The sequence below is a fragment of the Schistocerca cancellata genome, chromosome 6 (genome assembly GCF_023864275.1).
Source record: "Schistocerca cancellata isolate TAMUIC-IGC-003103 chromosome 6, iqSchCanc2.1, whole genome shotgun sequence".
NCBI lineage: Eukaryota > Metazoa > Arthropoda > Insecta > Orthoptera > Acrididae > Schistocerca > Schistocerca cancellata.
In genome coordinates this window covers 200,941,265-200,965,029 of record NC_064631.1, presented here as the reverse complement: position 1 = coordinate 200,965,029, position 23,765 = coordinate 200,941,265, and the positions used below count along the sequence as shown (strand labels likewise).

At 38.5% G+C, this 23,765-nt stretch overlaps 1 protein-coding gene across 2 annotated transcripts in view; it reads right to left on the bottom strand.

Moving 5' to 3' along the window:
• The window catches only part of LOC126191253 (uncharacterized), a 143,018-nt gene that overhangs the window by 13,868 nt on the left and 105,385 nt on the right, over nucleotides 1–23,765 (bottom strand). For both annotated transcript variants that reach the window (XM_049932062.1, XM_049932063.1), the window contains exons 6-7: nucleotides 12,693–12,874; nucleotides 12,372–12,570 (exon numbers count right to left, since the gene is read on the bottom strand). In XM_049932062.1, the coding sequence (XP_049788019.1) occupies nucleotides 12,372–12,570; nucleotides 12,693–12,874 (381 nt within the window). The remainder of the gene's footprint in view (nucleotides 1–12,371; nucleotides 12,571–12,692; nucleotides 12,875–23,765) is intronic.

Sequence of the window (23,765 nt, the reverse complement as noted above, 5' to 3'; positions counted from 1 at the left end):
AATAGCACTACAATATGATAATGGGGGAAGGGGCTTTAATGCATCAGCAACAGAAAACCAAAGAACTAACATTTAGTTGGAAACTCTGACAGGACTATGTCAGCAGAAATGATGAAAGTCATTTGTTAACAGAATTTCTGAAAAATAATATAATGCTGCTTATCATATTCTTCCAGAAAAAATCAGAATAGCAAGAACCAAATGAAACTATAAAGAAACTGTACTGGATGTGCTGGTCCTTAAGCACTTTCATTTTCCATGAACAAGGAGTGGCCAAAAAGATTCCATTTGAGGGTGTTGCTACAGCATACATGCTATAAAATGTGACTCTGATGCAGTCATATAAGCACTGAAATGTGGCATTCATGTCTTTCCAACATGCAGACCAGCTGAAACGAGAACTATGGTGAAGTTATTACCAACTGCGTCCAAGCAGGACTAACATGCTATTATTCTTTTCTTGGCTGCCAAAGGACCAACAATGGTAGACACCCACAAGAGAATGAAGAACATATATTCAGCAGCATGTCTGTCAAAAACCATCATTGAGGAACAGTGCACCAAGTTCCATACTGGACATGATTCAACACAAGATGCAGATCAATCTGAGACATCACCCCCATTTCAAGGAACCTAGTGTCTCCATCACTGGGGTACAGTACTGCACAAAGCTGGAAAAATTACAGCATGCAATCAAGGTAAAACATCTGAGAAAACTGTGACAAGGGGTGCTGCTGCATTATGATAACACACATCCACATATTGGAAATGTCTAATGCAGAAGTCATGCCGACTCAAGTGGGAGACACTCGAGCATCCGCCCTATGGACCTGATCTCTGCCCTTGTGGTTATCACATCTTATGCCTCTTAAAAAAGACCTTGAAGAGTTGATGATTCCTATCAGACTAGGATGTGCTGCAGGCTATTACAGACTTCTTCATGCAGTAGAACACAGTGTTTTACCAAACAAGTATCTTCAACCTGGTGCACCGGTGGGATGTTTCCCCCAATGTCCACGGCAATTTTGCCAGATTGGCATATTGCATCTGGACTGTAAGTCCTTCACGTGGAAAGTTTTTGAGTGCCCCTTATAATTACTACCTATAGGAAGTCAGAACTGTAGATCACGAGAAGGAAGTGTACCAGATTAAATTATGCACAAAAAGTACAGCATCTTAGAAAATGATGATGATACTAACGTAGATGAAAGTAGTAATTATTTAACATAATCACTAGTGCAAACAGCAAAAGATGTTGCAGGTGAGAAGAAAGCTAATGAAACAAGGTAGCTATTGGAGAGAATGTGACAGTTTTAAATAACCATATAATTAGTAACTATAGGATGTCAAAATTGTAGAGCACGAGAAAGAAGTGAACCAGATTAAATTATGCAAAAAGTCCAGCATCTTAGAAAATGATGAAGATACCAACATAGATGAAAGTAGTAATTATTTCACAAAAGCAGTAATGCAAACAGCAAAAGATGTTGGGGACGAGAAAAAAGCAAATGAAACAAGGCAGCTATCAAACAGAAAGTGAGAGTTTCAAGTATGCATAGAAACTTTGTACAATAAGCTGTCATCAACAAAACCCCTTAGGAACTATCTTTGAGAGGGTATGAAAAGGCACTAGGAAAATTTATCAAGAGGAACAACTGAAACAAAACGAGGAATAACAAAACAAGAGAAACTTACGTTGGGTAAACATCATATTGCACTAATTAATATGATAGGTGGCACAGTAACTAATAAGAGAAAGTAAGGAAACTGTTCAACCATTCAAAAATTTCTTTAAGTGTTTGTCTTGTGATCTCTCAGTTTTCCTCCTCATGAATGATTAATAGTGTGCCTTCAGGTGTCTAGTCAAGTTGCTGACTCCATTCAAAATATTTTGTCAACTGATCCAGTCTAGATGGAGTCTAGGCAGCGAGTACACATAACAACATAGCAACACAACTTGCAGCACCTGAAGAAGACAAATAGGTTGGTCAACAAAATAGTGTGCATAAAATGGAATCAACAACTCAGTTGAACACCCAAATGGACACTGTTAATGTCTGTAAAGTTCAGGAAAACAGAGGGATAATAATGACAGTCACAGTATTCCAGAAGAAAAGTCATATGAGGTGTATAGATCCATATTAAGTACACACAGAGAGAGAGAGAGAGAGAGAGAGAGAGAGAGAGAGAGAGAGAGAGAGAGAGAGATAGATAGATAGATAGAGAGAGAGAGAGAGAGAGAGAGAGGACATAAATAAACAACCATCTGGGATTTATAAATTTGAGTAAGTTTCTGATTTTTTCAACAAAAAAATAAAATACATGCAAAAAGAAACCTTTACTGACTTGTGTTGGTAAACTTGGCACTGATTCACCATGTGTTAGTACACTAAATAATAAATATGTCAATTCCAATTTTTATAAGAATTAATCAAGACAGTGAGAAATTCAGAATTGAAAGTGGAGTTAGGCAATGTGATTCCACAGCACCAAAATTATTATTAGTAGCCCTATAGGAAATTTTCAGATACTTAAGCAGAATATGGGTTAGCAAAAACATATTTGACCTTCCTTCAGTTTGTTGATGACACTGTACTGTTTGCTTCTCATGCAGATCAACTTTAATAACTAATGGGCAAACTTAAAAAAGCAAACTTGAAAGGAGACATGATTACAATAAGACTAAAATATGAGTAACATTTTAAATAATTGTATAAATTAACAGTTAACTGAAAAAATAGGCAATGCATTTTTCTATTTAGAACAGTCGAAGAAAATAAATGATTGGACACGAAGAGAATTAAGTTTCTGAATGAAATGAGTGGAAAATTTATAATCAATGTGTACCATCAGTTTTGGGCTGTGGTCAAGAGATATAGATTTATAATGTAAAAATCAATAGAAACTGAGGGTTGCCCAGTTAGCAATGGAGAGTTGCTTATTTGGAATAATAATGAGAAACAGTGAAGGGATCAGGGAACAGACTAGAGTAGCAGATGTTAATTATGATTGTAATGGAAATAAAATGACAATGGCAGGAACTTTAAGTCAATCAAATGGATGGTGGACGGATTAAAAAAGCTCTGTGCTGGTTTTCAAGAAATAAGGAAAAAGATTCAGAATATTCTGGACATAAAACAGTTCCCAATTTGGAACTCCAATTGGTTCGATGCGAGTACCATTTGTGATGCATCAAACATCCCACCAATAATCAGTTTCTTCCCGGACTCATTGCAACAAATAAGGCATAACTTGAGCAATGGCGGCATAGATTCAATTTTTCAGATCAGCTAAATTGTTTGATACGGTAGGAACATACACATGGTCTTTAACAAAACCCCAGAGAAAGTCTGGAGAGCAAGGTGGCCAGGCAACTGGCCCTTCATGGCCAGCCCATTGACCTGGGAAGCAATTATCAAGGAAATGTCTAGCTTCCATGAGGAAATGAGGTGGTGCACCATCTTGCTCATAGTAAACCATTCCCTCTCAGTCATATTCATTGATCTGTTGGATTAAGAAGTTTTCAAGGCTATCCATATACATAATACCAGTGACAGTTTTCTTCTAGAAGAAGGGCACCAAACATGTTATCTTTGAGGCTGTCACGAATGTGTTCCAGGGATGCATATGGATTTTCACTGCCCCATGTTCTGCAGTTGTGTGTGTTCATCATATCACTGATATGAAATTCTGGCTCATTGCTAAATATTATTGTGTTGAGAATGTCTCATTCTCTATTCAATGCAACATTTTCACACAGAATTTCCCATGAGTAATCTTATCTGCATCACTAATGTGCTGTGGCACCGTGAATCTGTTTGGTTTCAAGTGCAAATGTGTATGCAGTACTTGCCAAACAGTGTATTGTGGAATGCGAGTCTAGCGAGATGCATGTCACACTGATTTTTGCGAATTGTGGACAAAGCTCTCCCAAACCTAGCTGACATAATCATCAACATGTGGGCTACCAGATGGTTTGTCATGTCACTGTGAACAATGCACCTCAACAAAGTTCTTGTGCCCAGTGTAAATTGTAGGCCTGCTTGGAGATTCTTGAGCTTATTCAATGTGAAATTTATGCTGAATATTTGTTGCACAGTTAGTTTCATGAAACCAAAACACACAGGGAGCAGGCTCCACACCAGCAAAAGTGGTCACTTTAACTGTGCAGTACGCTGGTGCTACTGTTGGTGTAATGGGGTACTGATGCACTACTTGAATCAAACTTGAGATTGTTTGCTACAAAATTACACATCTACTGTTCTGTAAGTTATCTCAATATATTTTTATATCATTCCAAAGTTGTAACGGCCTTTTTGAATCACCCTGCACTTCTGGTAGCACTAGAATATCAGTTCTGTGCTTTGTTCCTCTATTGTGGTGCGTTTAAACTGTGGATGATTCTTTCTGCTATTGGATCTACTCTCTTCCTGCCCAAGTCAACAGCCAGCCATTATCTCGCAAAGAGACCATGAGGATAAAATCAGAGAGAATAGAGCCCACACAGAGGCATACCGACAATCTTTCTTTCCACAAACAATACGAGACTGGAATAGAAGGGAGAACTGATAGAGGTACTCCAAGTACCGTCAGGTGGCTTGCGGAGTATGGATGTAGATGTAGATGTACCCATGCCGTTATGGCAGCACAGCAGCTGCATTTCCACTATAACAAGCAATTTGTGTCAGTCGTCACTATGTGTGGGTGGTTGTCGGAGGACCCTATGTTTTCCCTGGCTTCTGAGGCTGTCTCCAACGGCCCACACATATTGCCCCAGAATATTCTGCTGTCGCTGGTAGTGGATGGGTGACTGATTGAGTTTCACATATCACAGGAATGTCCGTCAGCCTAATTAACTTAGATATGTACCAGCTTTTGGGTTGTTCTGCACTGCACTGGCCATTCTGTCAAGTTGTGTCTTATAGTAAACAGTGCTTTCCTTTCTGGGGGCAGTTCTCCCTCTTGGCATATTATAAGAATGTGGAACAGCAACTTAGAGTGTTAGAGGTTAATTTGCTGATGGCTCAAAATATTTTCAGGTTAGAGACTTTTTCTGTTTTGACTTCCAGATAGTTGACAAAATACATTTACTGTCTCAATCAGCTCCCTCCAAAGATTTAGACTTTTTACTAAAGTTGTACAACCAGCTGTTCAAGAAAACTTTGAGTTGAGCAGGAAATTTGGAGGCACACGCTCCCTTAAGTCATATGCAATCCGTAAATTTTGTCAGCCCTGCCCCATTCCCTTTGACATGTGCAATAAGTTCAAGGTCAAGTTGCAACATTGACAGGATATCAGTGTTGTTTCTTCTAGTTTGCTGAGTCTGTGGTCCATTCCTTCAGTGGAGATTCAGAAGCTACAAGGCGCTATACACTTTTGCAACAATTTTAAACAGACAATCAATGGGCAATGTGCGCAGACTCGTATCCCATTCTGCAGCCTAAGGAGTTGTTGGCAAAGTTGTCAGGGGATCGGTATTTCATGCACGTCAATTTGCACAACACATACCTGCCGTTGTCACTGAAGACCAATTCTCAGAGTTTCTTGGTGCTGGACACCTCCTCTGGGCTCTATCAGTTTAATCACTTGCCTTTTTAAATCTCATCTGCATTTGAAAGTTATTAATATTACTTGGAGTAGTTGAATCAGGACACTCCTTACTGTGTGAAATACCTTGATGACATCTGGGTCACGGCCTCCACATACCTTCACCGAAGAGTCAAGCAGTATATTGCTACCTCCTACGTATATCTCACGAAGAGACCATGAGGATAAAATCAGAGAGATTAGAGCCCACACAGAGGCATACCATCAATCCTTCTTTCCATGAACAATACGAGACTGAAATAGAAGGGAGAACCGATAGAGGTACTCAAGGTACCCTCCGCCACACACCGTCGAGTGCCTTGCGGAGTATGGATGTAGATGTAGATGTAGAAGAGTTGAGCATTTGCAGAATCTGCAAATAGTTTTCCAATGCCTGCTGCAAACTGGAAAAATGTAGTTTTTTCCCCAATGATGCGCTTTTTGGGTCATGTTCAGCAAAGAAGGCTTTATCCCGACAGACTACCACCAAAGCCATTGTCAACTGGATGGCACATGAGAACCTGAAGGAGCTCGAGTTCATTATGGGCAAGATTTCATATTACGGTATGGTCATTCCCCAGGCTGCACACATCTGCCACCCTCTAAATTGGCTTCACCAAATGGTCATCAAAGTTGCCTGATCTGTGGATTTCAGTCCCTCAAGCAGTGTTTGTGCTCCACTCTATGTTTGGCTTCTTTTTACACCAGGTAAACCTTTGACCATGGCCTGTGACGCATCCCAGAGAGGCATTCGCGCAGTCCTGTCACATCGGAATCCAGATGGCACCAAGCATACCATACATTCACATCAAAGACACATTTCACAGCCCAACATATTACTCACTGGCTATCGATTTCAGAACTAAAATATTTCACTTTTATGGCTTGCGGTGAAGTTCCTACTGATCACCAACCACAAGGAATTTGGTTTCTTATTTGGCACTTGGCCCAAACTGCCAGATAGGACTGCCCACTGCTTGCAGAGATGTGTGCTTTTCCTCAGTAATTACGCTTATGAAACTCTGTACCAGTCCAATGTCCAGCAATGCCAATGCTAACAGACTATTGCAGTTGCCAGTGGGACTGGTTCCAGAGTATGACCAGCACGACGCTCTCATTTTCACCTTTGATTATGTCTTGGAGCAGACCTTGCTGGATTTTCCTTTGGTGGTGTACAAGGCCGTGGCTGCCAAGACCACGACCTCCTTTTCTGGAAAATCATTTCTGCTGTTCAGGTGGTGTGGGCTCTTTTGGAGTGGATTTGGTATGGCGGGCGGTTTTTTTTTTTTCCCCCTAAATGATCAACTCAACATGGATTAGAGGGTCCTTCCACTTGCTATAGAGGTACAACACTGTATACTTGTTGTCCCTCCTGCATTGCATCCTTGCATACTTGAGCTACTGCAGGTGTCGTACTAGCGTATGACTCGTATGAAAGCATTGGCACATGGTCATGTCTACTCGGCGATGATCGATCACAACATCAAACACCAGTGAGGGCTTGCCAGCCTGTGCACGAAACCAGGCGGCACTGCTGTTTCAGTTTTCCCCTTGGTCAGTCCTGGAGAACCCTTGGAACAGGATGCATTTTGATTTTGTGGGCCACTTTTATTGGTAAGCATGTGGTTGTTGGTGGTCAATACATTATCAAATTTCCCATACATCACCAAGCTATTCTCAGCGATATTGCCAGCAACTGTTCGCACGTTATTGGTCATTTTTGCTATGAGGGCTCCTCCTGGCAAGTTGTCAATTTGTTTCAGAGGAGTTAGAAGATTTCTGCATTCACAATGGTATCCAACATCTGACTACCAACCCGTTCCACCCAGAGTCTAACTTGGAGGTGGAGTTCTTCGTGCCTAGGTTCAAGACCTAAATGAACCAAGTCTGTGTCTGCCTCATCTACACTAATGCCCTGTCAAGTTTCCTGGCTATGTATTGGGTGACAAAGGCAAAAGGGCGTAGTCTGGAATGTTAGCATAGGTGTCAACTGTGAGGTCTTTCGGATTTGCTGCAACCCTAGTCACATACCTGACCACACAAACCTGCCATGTTTTTCTCCTGGGGCTGCAGTCTATGCCTAGTCTTTTGGCCACAGTCAGTTTAAGCATATGTATTAATGATTATTGGCTGCCAGGTGTTGTGGTGGGTCACAAGGGTCAGCAGCTCTTTGTGGTGGATTTTAGTCAGGAGTAGCTGATCTGTCATTCCAATCAACTGCGGCGACAACCTGTTGGACCTTCAATGCTGCTATCTCCACACCAACTGGTTGATGGATTCAGTCATAGCATTGTTCTGGTGGCAGTCTCCCAACAGTGTTAGCATGCTTTCCTGTTGCCACCCCCCCTCCCCTTTCCCCTGCACCCTCCGCCATCCTAACTTCAACTACAGAATACATGGCCAGTGAGACTTTTCTCTTGCACTTCCCACTGAGGAGACTATGGAATTTGAAATGGTGTCCTCTTTCCCTTGCTCATCAGTGGTGGAGTCCTCACCCAAGACATTAAGATGCAGGCAATGGAGCTGGCTTGAGTATCATTGCGGGATAGTACACAATGCTGCCCTGCAGGACTAGGGATGGGAAAAACGACCGGTTACAACCAATACCAGTATTATAGAACTGAATAACAAGTCTTTTTTTGTTATTTATTTGGTCTCAAGTATAACAGGTTTGTTTTTAACAACCCAGTAAAAAACCAGAAATATTGATTAGCCATAGTAAAAGTGCTAAAATTTTTCATTTTTAAATAAACCTCTTTTTTTTTTAAAAAAAAAAAAAAAAAAAAAAAAAAAAGAAGAAGAAAGAGAAGAAGAAGAAGAAGAGTACTTTTAATCTGTAAAATTTACATTGGTTTGAAATATTGTGTTATTATATAAAATGGGAAAATCCTTCAGTGCTACTTTAATAACAATGCCATCAAGATATGAGCAGCAACAAATGCATGTCATAATAATTGGTCATAATAATTTCCATGCAAGGAAATAATACTGATCATGAGTCATGGCTCATCTTCTAGTGAGGCTGCGGCTAGCACGGAGCGGCTCTTATATTCTCTTCATATAAGGGCCGCTCCTGTCGTGGTGCGGTCCTAATCAGCGTACTACTGGCTGACGTTGTCCCACAGCCTTCTCTGCCGTTACATTCCAGGATGACATGCCAGCGCTTGATGTTACACTAGAACACACTACATGCACACTCATTACAGTCACCTAAACTTAACAATTATACTTGCATACACAGCTCACACCTCGCAACGGAAAGGTGCCTGTGTGCGCGAAGTGAATACTTTTCCAATTAGGTGGCTGAACGTGGCCTTTGGGGTCTCCCAGCCATTCATGCCATACGACTTTACTTTACTTTACTAGTGTCAGCAAGGAGAAACTTGTGAACAAGAATCAGGTAAATGATCGAAATTGGTGAATTGGTGACACATGGAAAGAAGAGATGCCTCAAGATGAAGGTCACATATCTCAAGAGTTTTCAGGAAGATGCAATTTGACATGAAATATTTGCATATTATTCAGGGGTGGAGCATTCAACACTTAAAAAGTTATGTGCCATGGACCTGTTTCAGAACAGTAAATAATCCTTGCTACAAGTTGTGTAAAAGTTAGGATTGTGCTATAAAACTATTTGTCAGGACAAGTTATTAATGGAACATTGAGATATTACAGTCTGGCAGTATCATTATCTGAAGAAATTGATAGGGACAAATTTTGATAATAGTGTTTGACTTGATGAAACACAACTACATGGAGGGTACAACTTAAAAAATGGTTGGACACATGATATCATAAGCAGTAGTATGGAAACTCCGATTAGCAGAAGGAAAAGAGTAATCGTATTTTAAAAGGTTTCATTCCCAATTGTTGTTGTTATTTCAAGTAAGGCCTCTGATTATCATGAAGAGATGAATCACAGAACTTTTGTGAAACTGGTCAAAGCTCTGTGCTTCAAACCTTAATGAAAACCCTGTGACTGTTACGGTTAACATTCTGTATCAGTCAGTTATACAAGGTAAGGAGCCCATAAAGGCATTCTTTGCTGGCTGGAGAAACAACATACCAGTTGACAATAACTTGAAAAGAGCAAAATTATTAGAATTAACATTGGAACACAATCCAAAGTATCTAGTTTACCTTGTGGATGAAATGGCAAAAATATAGGGTGTGAAGAGGTCAGACTACATCCATATCATTGCCATTCTAATGCAACAGAACTCATTTGGGCTCAGTTCAGACAACATATTGCTACAGAGAATAAAATATTATGTTGACTGAAGTGGAGCACCTTTTGAAGGACACAACAGAAAAAGTGCACCCACAGATTGGCAAAAAGAAGTAAAACATACGAACAAGTTATACAAGAAGAATGGAATAATAAAGGCATATTACAACAGTCCGTCAAAGACTTGATTACATCTGTCACTATGAGCAGTGACACTGCTAGTTCCACTGACTCTGAATTAAGCAGTCTTCCCCTTGTCTGATTAGTGTCCAGTGTCCTTGACAAACCTCTTACTTTAATTAAATCTTGTATTGTCCATTTGTCAATTTAACTTCTCTGTTGCGAGACTAACGGCCTTGCTGCAGTGGATACACCGGTTCTCGTGAGATCACCGAAGTTAAGCGCTGTCGGGTGTGGACGGCACTTGGATGGGTGACCATCCAGGCCGCCATGCGCTGTTGCCATTTTTAGGGGTGCACTCAGCCTCGTGATGCCAATTGAGGAGCTACTCGACCGAATAGTAGAAGCTTCGGTCAAGAACACCATCATTACGACCGGGAGAGCAGTGTGCTGACCCCACCCCCCTCCTATCCGCATCCTCCTCTGAGGATGAGAAGGCAGTCGGATGGTCTTGATGGGCCACTTGTGGCCTGTAGACGGAGTCCCCCCCACCCCCCCGCCGCCCGGCTAAGGAATACTGTTCAGCCACCTGACATCACCTCCTTTTGGTAAGTTGGACTGCATTTTAAATAGACTTTATTCTGGGGAAACATAAGGTGTCATGTAAGTGAGTCTAACAGTGTTCAAGATATGCAGAGGTAGAAAGGAACTTTTCCAGACAGGAAAATTTCTCCTATTTCAATAACCAATCCAACATCAACCCTAATTTCTGACATGCTCAGAGATGCTACTGAGTAATACCACAAGTAAATTTTGAAATTTTTACTTGATTTATGTAGATCATACAATCAGCCAGTACAATGTAGTAATAGAGATAGAGATAGAGATAGAGATAGAGATAGAGATAGGGAGAGAGAGATAGATAGATAGATAGATAGATAGATAGATAGATAGATAGATTCCAGTTCATTAAAGGATACGTCCAAAAGCTACCCAAGTTTTCATTCTTTTTTTGTTTAGCTGTTAATAACTCAATGCTTCTATTATTTGGTGAGTCATCTCCTTTACCTCTACATTATTTACGATAAGGTCATTTAAATATTTTGTGTGCTTGAACATTTTTGTATGTTTAAAATATGTGTATACTTTCATGTCATCACCATGTAACATGTCATCCCATTAGTTCATAATATGGTTCTCACTGTGATGAAAATACAGGATGGCATAACACATATATGGCTACTGTTGTCATGTATAGTAACCAGTGTGTGTTTTGTGACTTTTGTTCGTGTAAATGTGTGTGAGTTTTCTACATCTGATGAAGGGCTTAGTCCAAAAGCTCAATATTTCTCAAATTCAGTTTCATTGTACCTGCCTGTGACTCAATGCCTCCTCTGTGTCATGGGTAGCAATCTATCCTTTTCATATTATTCAAAAATTCTGCAACTGATTCTCTTTCTTGCTATAAATTTCCTCATTCCTCCTCCTCTTTTTGTTTTCCTGTGTCCTAACTGATGACCTAATAAAGGGCTCCTAAGGAATTTCCAATGAATCTAGTGTTTAAATGATTTTCTCTATCATCTGTGCTTAGTACTTTGGTACTGATGCTAGGTATATTTTTAGCAGAATTCCAGAAAAGATAAAGCAACAAATTATGTGCAGTTTTAGCAGTAAGCACAGTCTTGTGTAATATAAATGCGCAACTTTTCACAAACAGTAATTAATATTCTTACATATACAAATCTTACCATAATTACTAAAAAAATTACAGCAAAGAGAGACACACATAAAAGTTACAAAATCAGTAGCATTCAGAGCTCAAGGTTTCTTCAACTAGTAAAGAAGGATTACGGAAATAAGAATGCTGAGAAAATAGTTCACAAATTTACTTCTACATCTACTGCCTCTTGTAAGTAGATTTTTTTGATCTGCATTCAACTGTATTTTAATTATGGTGATGATTTTATTTACAGACTTGTTATACAATAAATAACAAATAACACAGGAACCCATTTAACATCTACTCACAATGCTGTGACCAACAACAGGTACTATTGTATAATGTTTACATTATGTATTGTAGATGTAACATTTATAATCAGCATTGTAGGCCACACACAGAATTATTGGATTTGCATTCATTTCTTTCATGATACATAGATGTAGCTCTCAAATGATGAAGAAGAGTGACACTAATGCAATCTAACTATTTATTCTAGTTTTTGATATATGTCTGCCTTAAAAAAGTTGAGAGAAAATGATCATAGCCTCCAGCAGCATTATACTAACACTCGATTCAAATGCTGTGTACAATACATCACACAATGAACTCTCAATTCCTAATTATTTCGTACTAAAGTTTTAATTATATTCTTGTAACAATTACTTTACCTGGAGTTATATTCTCGCTTTAAAGAATAGATAGATAGATAGATACCTTTGTTCCGCATGGTACACAATGATGTATTCGGGAACGATACTTTTGTTTGGTGGAGTTGTGACATGTACATATACAAGTATCACTGCCATATTTGTCTTCTTGATCAGGAACAATTAATGTTTCCATTTGATCATCATCTCCCAAGTTGTCACTGTCAACTTCAGCACAACCCATCTCATCAAAATCAGTCGACAGACTAAAAACGGAAAGTAGGCTTGTACTGATACATGCAATAATGAATTAAACTCCACTGCCACACATGAACAGCTGCATTTAAAATTTATTTTCTGTAAGTCTATCAAAATAAATGTTTTATACCTGTCTGGAAGGTGCTCTTGTGGTATAATTTCCAATAAACTTTCAATGAGAAAGCTGTTACCTCTCAATAATGGTAAAACAGCACTGCGCACATCATTCATGGTTACATTTGTTTGCGTGCTCAGAAGTGTAAGAGCAGTGTAGATTTTGCGTAGCTGTTGTGGCTGTCTTTTAAAATATACCTAGAAATGAAATAATAATAATAATAAAGATGATTAGAATCTTAAATGTGAAGTATAGTTAACAATTATATATGAAACAAAACTTTATAATATAAAAAAATTAGGAAAACACATTTTTGGTGTTTACAGAAAACATTAAGAAGTGGTACATAATTAAATGGTAAAGTGTGCTAGTTATGCGAGATGTGGAGGTAGAAAAGAACATTGGAATAATGGAGATCCATTGCATAGAACATGAGTGTACATTTAACACAGAACAGATGACTCAACAAGATGCAGTAGAGCACCCTTTCAACAACATGTACAGCATGAACAGCTGCAAGAACAGAATCCTGGCACAGAAAATGAGGTTTCTGCACAACGAAACCAGAACGTCAAAAGTGATCAAGTTAATTGAAATATTGATCAAATGGAGATATCTGTGAATGTTCAACATTTTCATTATGCACAAGTGCTCCCACCTGTTGGTCATCACTATAAAAATATCAACAAATGAATGTAGCAGTGTGCAGCAGCTTGTGACTGCCAGAATTCACAGAAGTAGTTGGTTTGTTATATTGCACTGCATAACTGATTATTATTATTGTTATTTTGCATGGTAATTCTCGAATTATCAGTTTATCTATTACAACAGTAAATATCACAAAATTATTTATTTTAGTCCATAAAAAGAAACCAAATGTTCAAAGTATGTACTCAAAATGGATACATATATCTGTATAAATCATGTGTCTAAAATCATTAAAAACCACTTAGGAGCATTAGAGCATAAAGAAAAATTTTCTTTCCTCCAGAAAAAATTCAGGTCTGAAAGGATTAAGGAATTTTTAACATGGGAAACACCATCCTCAATCCAGTCTATCAGAAAAAGTGATGAAAGAGATTGAAAGACTTTGTTGTACATATTGTTCAACCAGATATACCTCCTGTGCTACAATGATGACAGAATTTTTGTTTATATTAAATGAATTGCCACATTTACCTGGTGGATTTTCCCCAGTGGTATGGGATTTATCAAAGAACCATTGTTAAAGCTGCATAAGTGGCCTGATGGGGTAATTTACAACAGTGACATTGTTCAAGCAAGGGAAGAGAAGCAATTACTTAAAGAAAGAGTAGAATAAAAAGTAAAAGAGCATAATACAAAATGATGCTACCTATCACAACTGATATTTTTACATTTTATAAAATGTTATTAGTAGAACCTAATCTCAACTTAGACATACATCTCTAAGGTTTAGACTGAATACTTGACAACAAAGTGTCACAAGACTTTATAAGAATAGAGTAAAATGAGAAGGAGAGAATAATGCCTATACATTATCTCTTAAAAATAATTCAGTAACTTTTAAGCAAGAACAACAATTGGTCAAACAGGTTCATTCAGTGGCTATGGCTAACATCAACACAGTGGAAGAAATCTAACCAAACAGGAGTATTACTGGAGAGTTTAAAATGAAAATCACACGAATCAAACCAAGCAGGAGTATTACTGGAGAGTTTAAAATGAAAACCACACAAATCTAATGTATTAATGATGGAACAATGGAGTCAGTTACAAGGTATTTTACTAACATACTTGTAAGAATCTGAGGTATGAGACATGGTATAGGCAAAAATTCATACAAGAAGATGAATAAATTTTTTCATAAATACATCAGTCCTTGTAAAATCACAGACATACCACATCCAAAGGCATTGTTTTTAAAAGATTCCATAAATGTCATAGACAAAGGACTATAGAACATAGATTTAATTGTTGTTGTTGTGGTCTTCAGTCCTGAGACTGGTTTGATGCAGCTCTCCATGCTACTCTATCCTGCGCAAGCTTCTTCATCTCCCAGTACCTACTGCAACCTACATCCTTCTGAATCTGCTTAGTGTATTGATCTCTTGGTCTCCCTCTACGATTTTTACCCTCCACGCTGCCCTCCAATGCTAAATTTGTGATCCCTCGATGCCTCAGAACATGTCCTACCAACCGATCCCTTCTTCTAGTCAAGTTGTGCCACAAACTTCTCTTCTCCCCAATCCTATTCAATACCTCCTCATTAGTTACGTGATCTACCCACCTTATCTTCAGCATTCTTCTGTAGCACCACATTTCGAAAGCTTCTATTCTCTTCTTGTCCAAACTAGTTATCGTCCATGTCTCACTTCCATACATGGCTACACTCCATACAAATACTTTCAGAAACGACTTCCTGACACCTAAATCTATATTCGATGTAAACAAATTTCTCTTCTTGAGAAACGCTTTCCTTGCCATTGCCAGTCTACATTTTATATCCTCTTTACTTCGACCATCATCGGTTATTTTACTCCCTAAATAGCAAAACTCCTTTACTACTTTAAGTGTCTCATTTCCTAATCTAATTCCCTCAGCATCACCCGACTTAATTTGACTACATTCCATTATCCTCGTTTTGCTTTTGTTGATGTTCATCTTATATTCTCCTTTCAAGACACTGTCCATTCCGTTCAACTGCTCTATCAAGTCCTTTGCTGTCTCTGACAGAATTACAATGTCATCGGCGAACCTCAAAGTTTTTACTTCTTCTCCATGAATTTTAATACCTACTCCGAATTTTTCTTTTGTTTCCTTTACTGCTTGCTCAATATACAGATTGAATAACATCGAGGAGAGGCTACAACCCTGTCTCACTCCTTTCCCAACCACTGCTTCCCTTTCATGCCCCTCGACTCTTATAACTGCCATCTGGTTTCTGTACAAATTGTAAATAGCCTTTCACTCCCTGTATTTTACCCCTGCCACCTTCAGAATTTAAAAGAGAGTATTCCAGTCAACATTGTCAAAAGCTTTCTCTAAGTCTACAAATGCTAGAAACGTAGGTTTGCCTTTTCTTAATCTTTCTTCCAAGATAAGTCGTAAGGTCAGTATTGCCTCACGTGTTCCAACATTTCTACGGAATCCAAACTGATCTTCCCCGAGGTCGGCTTCTACCAGTTTTTCCATTCGTCTGTAAAGAATTCGCGTTATTATTTTGCAGCCGTGACTTATTAAACTGATAGTTCGGTAATTTTCACATCAGTCAACAAATGCTTGGAATTGGAATTATTATATTCCTCTTGAAGTCTGAGGGTATTTCGCCTGTCTCATACAACTTGCTCACCAGATGATAGAGTTTTGTCAGGACTGGCTCTCCCAAGGCTGTCAGTAGTTCTAATGGAATGTTGTCTACTCCCGGGGCCTTGTTTTGACTCAGGTCTTTCAGTGCTCTGTCAAACTCTTCACGCAGTATCTTATCTCCCATTTCATCTTCATCTACATCCTCTTCCATTTCCATAAGATTGTCCTCAAGTACATCGCCCTTGTATAAATCCTCTATATACTCCTTCCACCTTTCTGCTTTCCCTTCTTTGCTTAGAACTGGGTTGCCCTCTGAGCTCTTGATATTCATACAAGTGGTTCTCTTTTCTCCAAAGGTCTCTTTAATTTTCCTGTAGGCAGTATCTATCTTACCCCTAGTGAGACAAGCCTCTACATCCTTACATTTGTCCTCTAGCCATCCCTGCTCAGCCATTTTGCACTTCCGGTCGATTTCATTTTTGAGACGTTTATATTCCTTTTTGCCTGCTTCATTTACTGCATTTTTATATTTTCTCCTTTCATCAATTAAATTCAATATTTCTTCTGTTACCCAAGGATTTCTATTAGCCCGCGTCTTTTTACCTACTTGATCCTCTGCTGCCTTCACCACTTCATCCCTCAGAGCTACCCATTCTTCTTCTACTGTATTTCTTTCCCCCATTCCTGTCAATTGTTCCCTAATGCTCTCCCTAAAACTCTCTACAACCTCTGGTTCTTTCAGTTTATCCAGGTCCCATCTCCTTAAATTCCCACCTTTTTGCAGTTTCTTTAGTTTCAATCTGCAGTTCATAACCAATAGATTGTGGTCAGAATCTACATCTGCCCCAGGAAATGTCTTACAATTTAAAACCTGGTTCCTAAATCTCTGTCTTACCATTATATAATCTATCTGAAACCTGTCAGTATCTCCAGGCTTTTTCCATGTATACAGCCTCCTTTCATGATTCTTGAACCAAGTGTTAGCTATGATTAAGTTATGCTCTGTGCAAAATTCTACAAGGCGGCTTCCTCTTTCATTCCTTCCCCCCAATCCATATTCATCTACTATGTTTCCTTCTCTCCCTTTTCCTACTGACAAATTCCAATCACCCATCACTATTAAATTTTCGTCTCCCTTCACTACCTGAATAATTTCTTTTATCTTGTCATACATTTCATCTATTTCTTCATCATCTGCAGAGCTAGTTGGCATATAAACTTGTACTACTGTAGTAGGCATGGGCTTTGTGTCTATCTTGGCCACAATAATGCGTTCACTATGCTGTTTGTAGTAGCTAACCCGCACTCCTATTTTATTATTCATTATTAAACCTACTCCTGCATTACTCCTATTTGATTTTGTATTTATAACCCTGTAATCACCTGACCAAAAGTCTTGTTCCTCCTGCCACCGAACTTCACTAATTCCCACTATATCTAACTTTAACCTATCCATCTCCCTTTTTAAATTTTCTAACCTACCTGCCCGATTAAGTGATCTGACATTCCACGCTCCGATCCGTAGAACGCCAGTTTTCTTTCTCCTGATAACAACGTCCTCCTGAGTAGTCCCCGCCCGGAGATCCGAATGGGGGACTATTTTACCTCCGGAATATTTTACCCAAGAGGGCGCCATCATCATTTAATCATACAGTAGAGCTGCATGTCCTCGGGAAAAATTACAGCTGTAGTTTCCCCTTGCTTTCAGCCGTTCGCAGTACCAGCACAGCAACGCCGTTTTGGTTAATGTTACAAGGCCAGATCAGTCAATCGTCCAGACTGTTGCCCCTGCAACTACTGAAAAGGCTGCTGCCCCTCTTCAGGAACCACATGTTTGTCTGGCCTCTCAACAGATACCCCTCCGTTGTGGTTGCACCTACGGTACGGCCATCTGTATCGCTGAGGCACGCAAGCCTCCCCACCAACGGCAAGGTCCATGGTTCATGGGGGGGAGATTTAATTAAGAGATCTATTATGTACAAATTAGATCTCAGGGATTCACAATTTGTGTGAATTTTGTAGAGCGACGCCTATGAGGCCCTAGTCGATCATAATAGTCTTCAGATTTTGGTCTCTGTACAACAATTCTTCATGTTTTACTATTCTGTCTACTGTAAATTATATTTCCCTCTACTACTCCTACCTTTTTCATTGAAGCACTGATACGTACTCAGTACAGATTTTATTTCATTTTTATTTTTTCTTCCCCCTCATAACGTAATAATCTAAATCATTTGATTCAGGTACAGGAGACAGATCAAATTGTGGTAAAATTTGACCATAAACAAAGAACAGCTGAGATTATCAAACAGCATAATAATAATAATAACAATAATAATAATAATAATAATACAATTTCATTATATATGCATACAATAAAATATAACACTTAAGTACCCCTTGCTCAAATTATCATTCATCCTCTATGAATTCTTCTGTTGGGTAGTAGCATGTCTCTCACACAATCTGCTGTAGCCGTTTTTAAAATTTCTGGCTTCATATTAAATATGTTTCTGCCCATTAACTTGTTATACATTGTCATCCCCACATACTGTGGAGTCCGTGCATGTAATTTCAACTGGTGTGTGGGTAGCATAAAATTATTTTTATCTCTTGTGTTGTATGTATCATTAAAATGATTCTCCTCAAAGAATTTTGTCTGTTGTATAGGAAGATTATAATTTCATAGCTGTATATGGAGGGAACAGTTAGTATTTGTAACATCCAAAATAATGGGTGACAATACTCTGTTTGGTGTGCAGTAGACATGTATCAACAACTTTCTTTTGCAGTTTCAGTATTCGAGATACACTACTTGAATGTCCCCTGAAAATTGTCCCATATCTAATGACAGATTCAAAATAACTGTGATAAGCAATTTTTCACGTACTTAAGTCAGGGGACTTTGCTAGTATTTGAATTGTACATGGAAAACTGCTTAGTTTATTTGATATGAAATCAATATATGTATTCCAGCTTAAGTTCTTGTCCACATTTAGTCCCAGGAATTTGACTGTGTCGACATCTTTCATAGGTTGATTGTTAAGTTGTATTTTAAGTTGCACACATTTTGAATGTTTGGTTTTGAAATGTACCATTTGGGTTTTTGAAATATTCAGTTTCAACCCATTTAATGGAACCAGTTTTCTAAGATTACAATGGAGCTCAGAATTTTTTCTGCATCAACATCTTCAATTAAAACAAAAGTACCATCTGTTTAGTTCATCATCATCATCTTCTCCTTCCCAGGATTAGGTGTTCCAGCTTGTTATCATCTCTCCATCTCTTACAAGGTCTACCTAGTTCTCTCTTTCCAGTCAGCCAATAATTCATTATCTTTTTGGCAATCTATCGTCTATTACTCTACCAATGTGGTCCTTCCATTTCAATCTATTCTCTTCTACCTTGTCATTAACTGAGAAGATTTTTAAATCTGATCTTATTTTGTCCTTTTTATTACAGCCCCATATGTGTAGCATGAACTTTATTACTAATGCCTGTATACATGTGTTTTCTTTTTTGTTACTGTCCATGATTCAGAACAATATACATGAGTAGTTACAGCCCATCAACTTTATAGAAATTTATTTCTCCAGTACAAGTATTAAACAGGTGATTTATCAAAGATAACAGTACTGTAACTTATAAAATATATCCAGTAACACCAAAGTCTTAAATGATCTAAGAGTTGCAAATTTATTTGTACTTTTACCTAAAGTTAGAGGTGAAGTATCTTATATGATGCTGGTTTTTATTCCCTACATTCTTCCAATTGTTCTGCAGATAGCTTGATATATATAATATTAATGTGCTTCTCAATGTCTTTGTCGTGGTTAAAAGTAATATCACATTCTCAATAACTGAAATGGGATACTTGTTCTAAAATTTTCTGTTATTATTTTTAAATTAACTGGATTCTTCTCTTTGAAAGTTAGTATCTTTGTCTTATTTGGAGATATACAGGGCTATTACAAATGATTCAAGCGATGTCACAAATTCACTGTAGCTCCATTCATTGACATATGGTCACGAAACACTACAGATACGTAGAAAAACTCATAAAGTTTTGTTCGACTGAAGCCGCACTTCAGGTTTCTGCCGCCAGAGCGCTCGAGAGCGCAGTGAGACAAAATGGCGACAGGAGCCGAGAAAGCATATGTCGTGCTTGAAATGCACTCACATCAGTCAGTCATAACTGTGCAACGACACTTCAGGACGAAGTTCAACAAAGATCCACCAACTGCTAACTCCATTCGGCGATGGTATGCGCAGTTTAAAGCTTCTGGTTGCCTCTGTAAGGGGAAATCAACGGGTCAGCCTGCAGTGAGCGAAGAAATGGTTGAACGCGTGCGGGCAAGTTTCACGCGTAGCCCGCGGAAGTCGACGAATAAAGCAAGCAGGGAGCTAAACGTACCACAGCCGACGGTTTGGAAAATCTTAGGGAAGAGGCTAAAGCAGAAGCCTTACTATTTACAATTGCTACAAGCCCTGACACCCGATGACAAAGTCAAACGCTTTGAATTTTTGGCGCTGTTGCAACAGCTCATGGAAGAGGATGCGTTCAGTGAGAAAATTGTTTTCAGTGATGAAGCAACATTCTTTCTTAATGATGAAGTGAACAGACACAATGTGCGAATCTGGGCGGTAGAGAATCCTCACGCATTCGTGCAGCAAATTCGCAATTCACCAAAAGTTAACGTGTTTTGTGCAATCTCACGGTTTAAAGTTTACGGCCCCTTTTTCTTCTGCGAAAAAAACATTACAGGACACGTGTATCTGGACATGCTGCAAAATTGGCTCATGCCACAACTGGAGACCGACAGTGGCGACTTCATCTTTCAACAGGATGGTGCTCCACCGCACTTTCATCATGATGTTCAGCATTTCTTAAACAGGAGATTGGATAACCGATGGATCGGTCGTGGTGGAGATCATGATCAGCAATTCATGTCATGGCCTCCACGCTCTCCTGACTCAACCCCATGTGATTTCTTTCTGTGGGGTTATGTGAAAGATTCAGTGTTTAAACCTCCTCTACCAAGAAACATGCCAGAACTGCGAGCTCGCATCAATGATGCTTTCGAACTCATTGATGGGGACATGATGCGCCGAGTGTGGGAGGAACTTGATTATCGGCTTGATGTCTGCCGAATCACTAAAGGGGCACATATCGAACATTTGTGAATGCCTAAAAAAACTTTTTGAGTTTTTGTATGTGTGTGCAAAGCATTGTGAAAATATCTCAAATAATAAAGTTATTGTAGAGCTGTGAAATCGCTTCAATCATTTGTAATAACCCTGTAGTTAAGTTGTAGTATATTGCCTTTTGGCTCAATCCGCATACTGCTCTTTGTAAATTATCTTCTGTTTCCCATATAACTATCTGGTCATCAGCACATAACAAGGTATTTAATGGTATACTAGAGCCTACTTTAATTCCAAACTACATTTCATCTTTCTACTTCATAACTTGGTCACCAATATACAAATTAAATAAAGTGGGTGATAGATTACACCCTTGTCAAACACCTTGATTTACTAAAGTTTCAAGATCATTTTACTTCAATATTTTCCAGAAAAGATGTCTTTGTACATTATCAAAGGCTTTCATGTAATTAATAACTACTTAACGCATTTTTAAGCCAAATTCCTGACATTTTTCGATAATATGTCTTACCAAAAATAGCTTATCATTACATGAACATCCCTTTCTGAAGCCCTATTATTCTTTGGAGATTACTGTACTTATACTTTATAGTCTCTGATTAAGAATAGTTATGAACAAACTAGTTATGAACCAATTATTGTATGAAGGACATTCAGATTACTGAGACAGTTAAATTCGTATCACCTGACACTGATTTGTTAGCACTAGCACAATCACATAAGCTTTTCTTTTAATGACAAAATGAACCACCACATCTCCTCCTAAACAACTGGACTGATTTCAACCAGACATGGCACACAACCCCTTTCTGTCAGACTGTGCAGGTAAGAACCACCTACATATCATAAATCAGGAAACATAATGTCATAAACACTAAGGTGTGTGAAAAACTGTCACATTATGCATGACATACAAAGTTATTACTTCTTTGCTACCAACTCTAACCGCAACATATTTCGCAGATAGTATCCACATACACTGCTCAATGCACCTAGAAAATTATATCATGGTACTACTCACAGCTCTGGAGATATGAGTCATAACACTGAGATGTATGAAAAAATGCCACATCATGAATGACATTTGAATATGTTTACTCTTTACCACTAAGATACTCCTACAGTCAAGTCAATTTATAGAAATCTTTGACACCTGGCAGCATTTCTGACAGCTTTCAACATTTCTGACAGCTTTCAACTGTGAAGCACAAATGGCTGTAGGCAAAACTGGTAGCCATTTACGGAGCAATGAAGAGGCGCTGCCATAGCGACATTTATGAAATATGTTGTAGACACAGAAAGCAGCTGTGCAGAAAATCCAGGATGGAATGTAACAATATTCTGAGAAGGAAAGTTGCTACTCACCATATAGCAGAGATGCTGAGTTGCAGACAGGCAAAACAAAAAAGTAAAATCTTTTTGTTGTGCCTATCTGCAACTCAGCATCTCAGCTATATGGTGAGTAGCAACTTCCCTTCTCAGAATATTGTTACAAAACCTCCTACCATCTAGAAAAGCACAAAGAGATTCATATAGAGCAATCCTCAACAGGATGCACAAAATCCCTTTAGAAATAGCTGACCAATCTGATGAACTAAATACTATTGAAGTATAACTGTGTAGGCTCTCATGGCCAGAGTCAGTTCACATAAAAGTTTATTGAATATCCTACTGCACCATAATGAGTAGTAGACCCAGAAGAGGACCACTGAAACTATGGCCAAAATGTTGGTTTCTCCAGTATAGTTTATTGCGTTATGACACAATACAACACTCAGAAATATTTTATGTCCACCATTAAATTGCTTACTACAATGGCCACAATCCAAAATTAATAGATGATCTAAACAGTAAAATTGTCCCCATAGCCAACCACAAAGACAAGCAAACACTAAATAACACCACATCACAGCTAACAGAAAACATTGTGAGCATGCCTTTTTTTAAGGAAAACTGTCGTATAAAGTAGCAAACCTTTTCTGAAGAACAATGTCGGAATCAGCTTTTTCACAAATAACAAAATAAAGGACAAAGCCATCCATACTATTAAAAATAACGGCAAGCCATACCTTCAATCAGGAATATACACAATTAAATCCATTTAACCTGTAATATTGTGTGGTTTAATTACTTATTGTGCATAACACTGTTCACTGTGTAAAGTGTAAGATACAAGGGATTGTATCTTCACCTATAATGTTTGGTTACCTAAGAACGAGTGTCTCTTCATTCAAGATGCTAGTCAGTTGTTTCCTGAAGATGACCTAATAATCCAAAAATAAAGTTTAAAATAAACAGAAATGAGTAGAACAAAAATAGTGTACTTGTTATTCAATGTTAAACAATTAAATGCAATTGATGTTTGAAGATATATATTGGCAATACAAGAAGAAATTCCAATATACATTTTTGGAAACACATGGATACTCTTCATTCAAAAAACTTAAGCAAACCCACATCTGCCTTACATGTAGATCAAGATGAACATCAAGTGACATACACAGCTCACAACCTAATACCCCACCCAGCCACAAAAGGGAAAAGAATGAACTTACTGGAAGACATTGAAATTTATTCTCAGAAATGTGCATCCTCTAATGACATCCTAAATGACCAAACAGTTACCCTATAAAC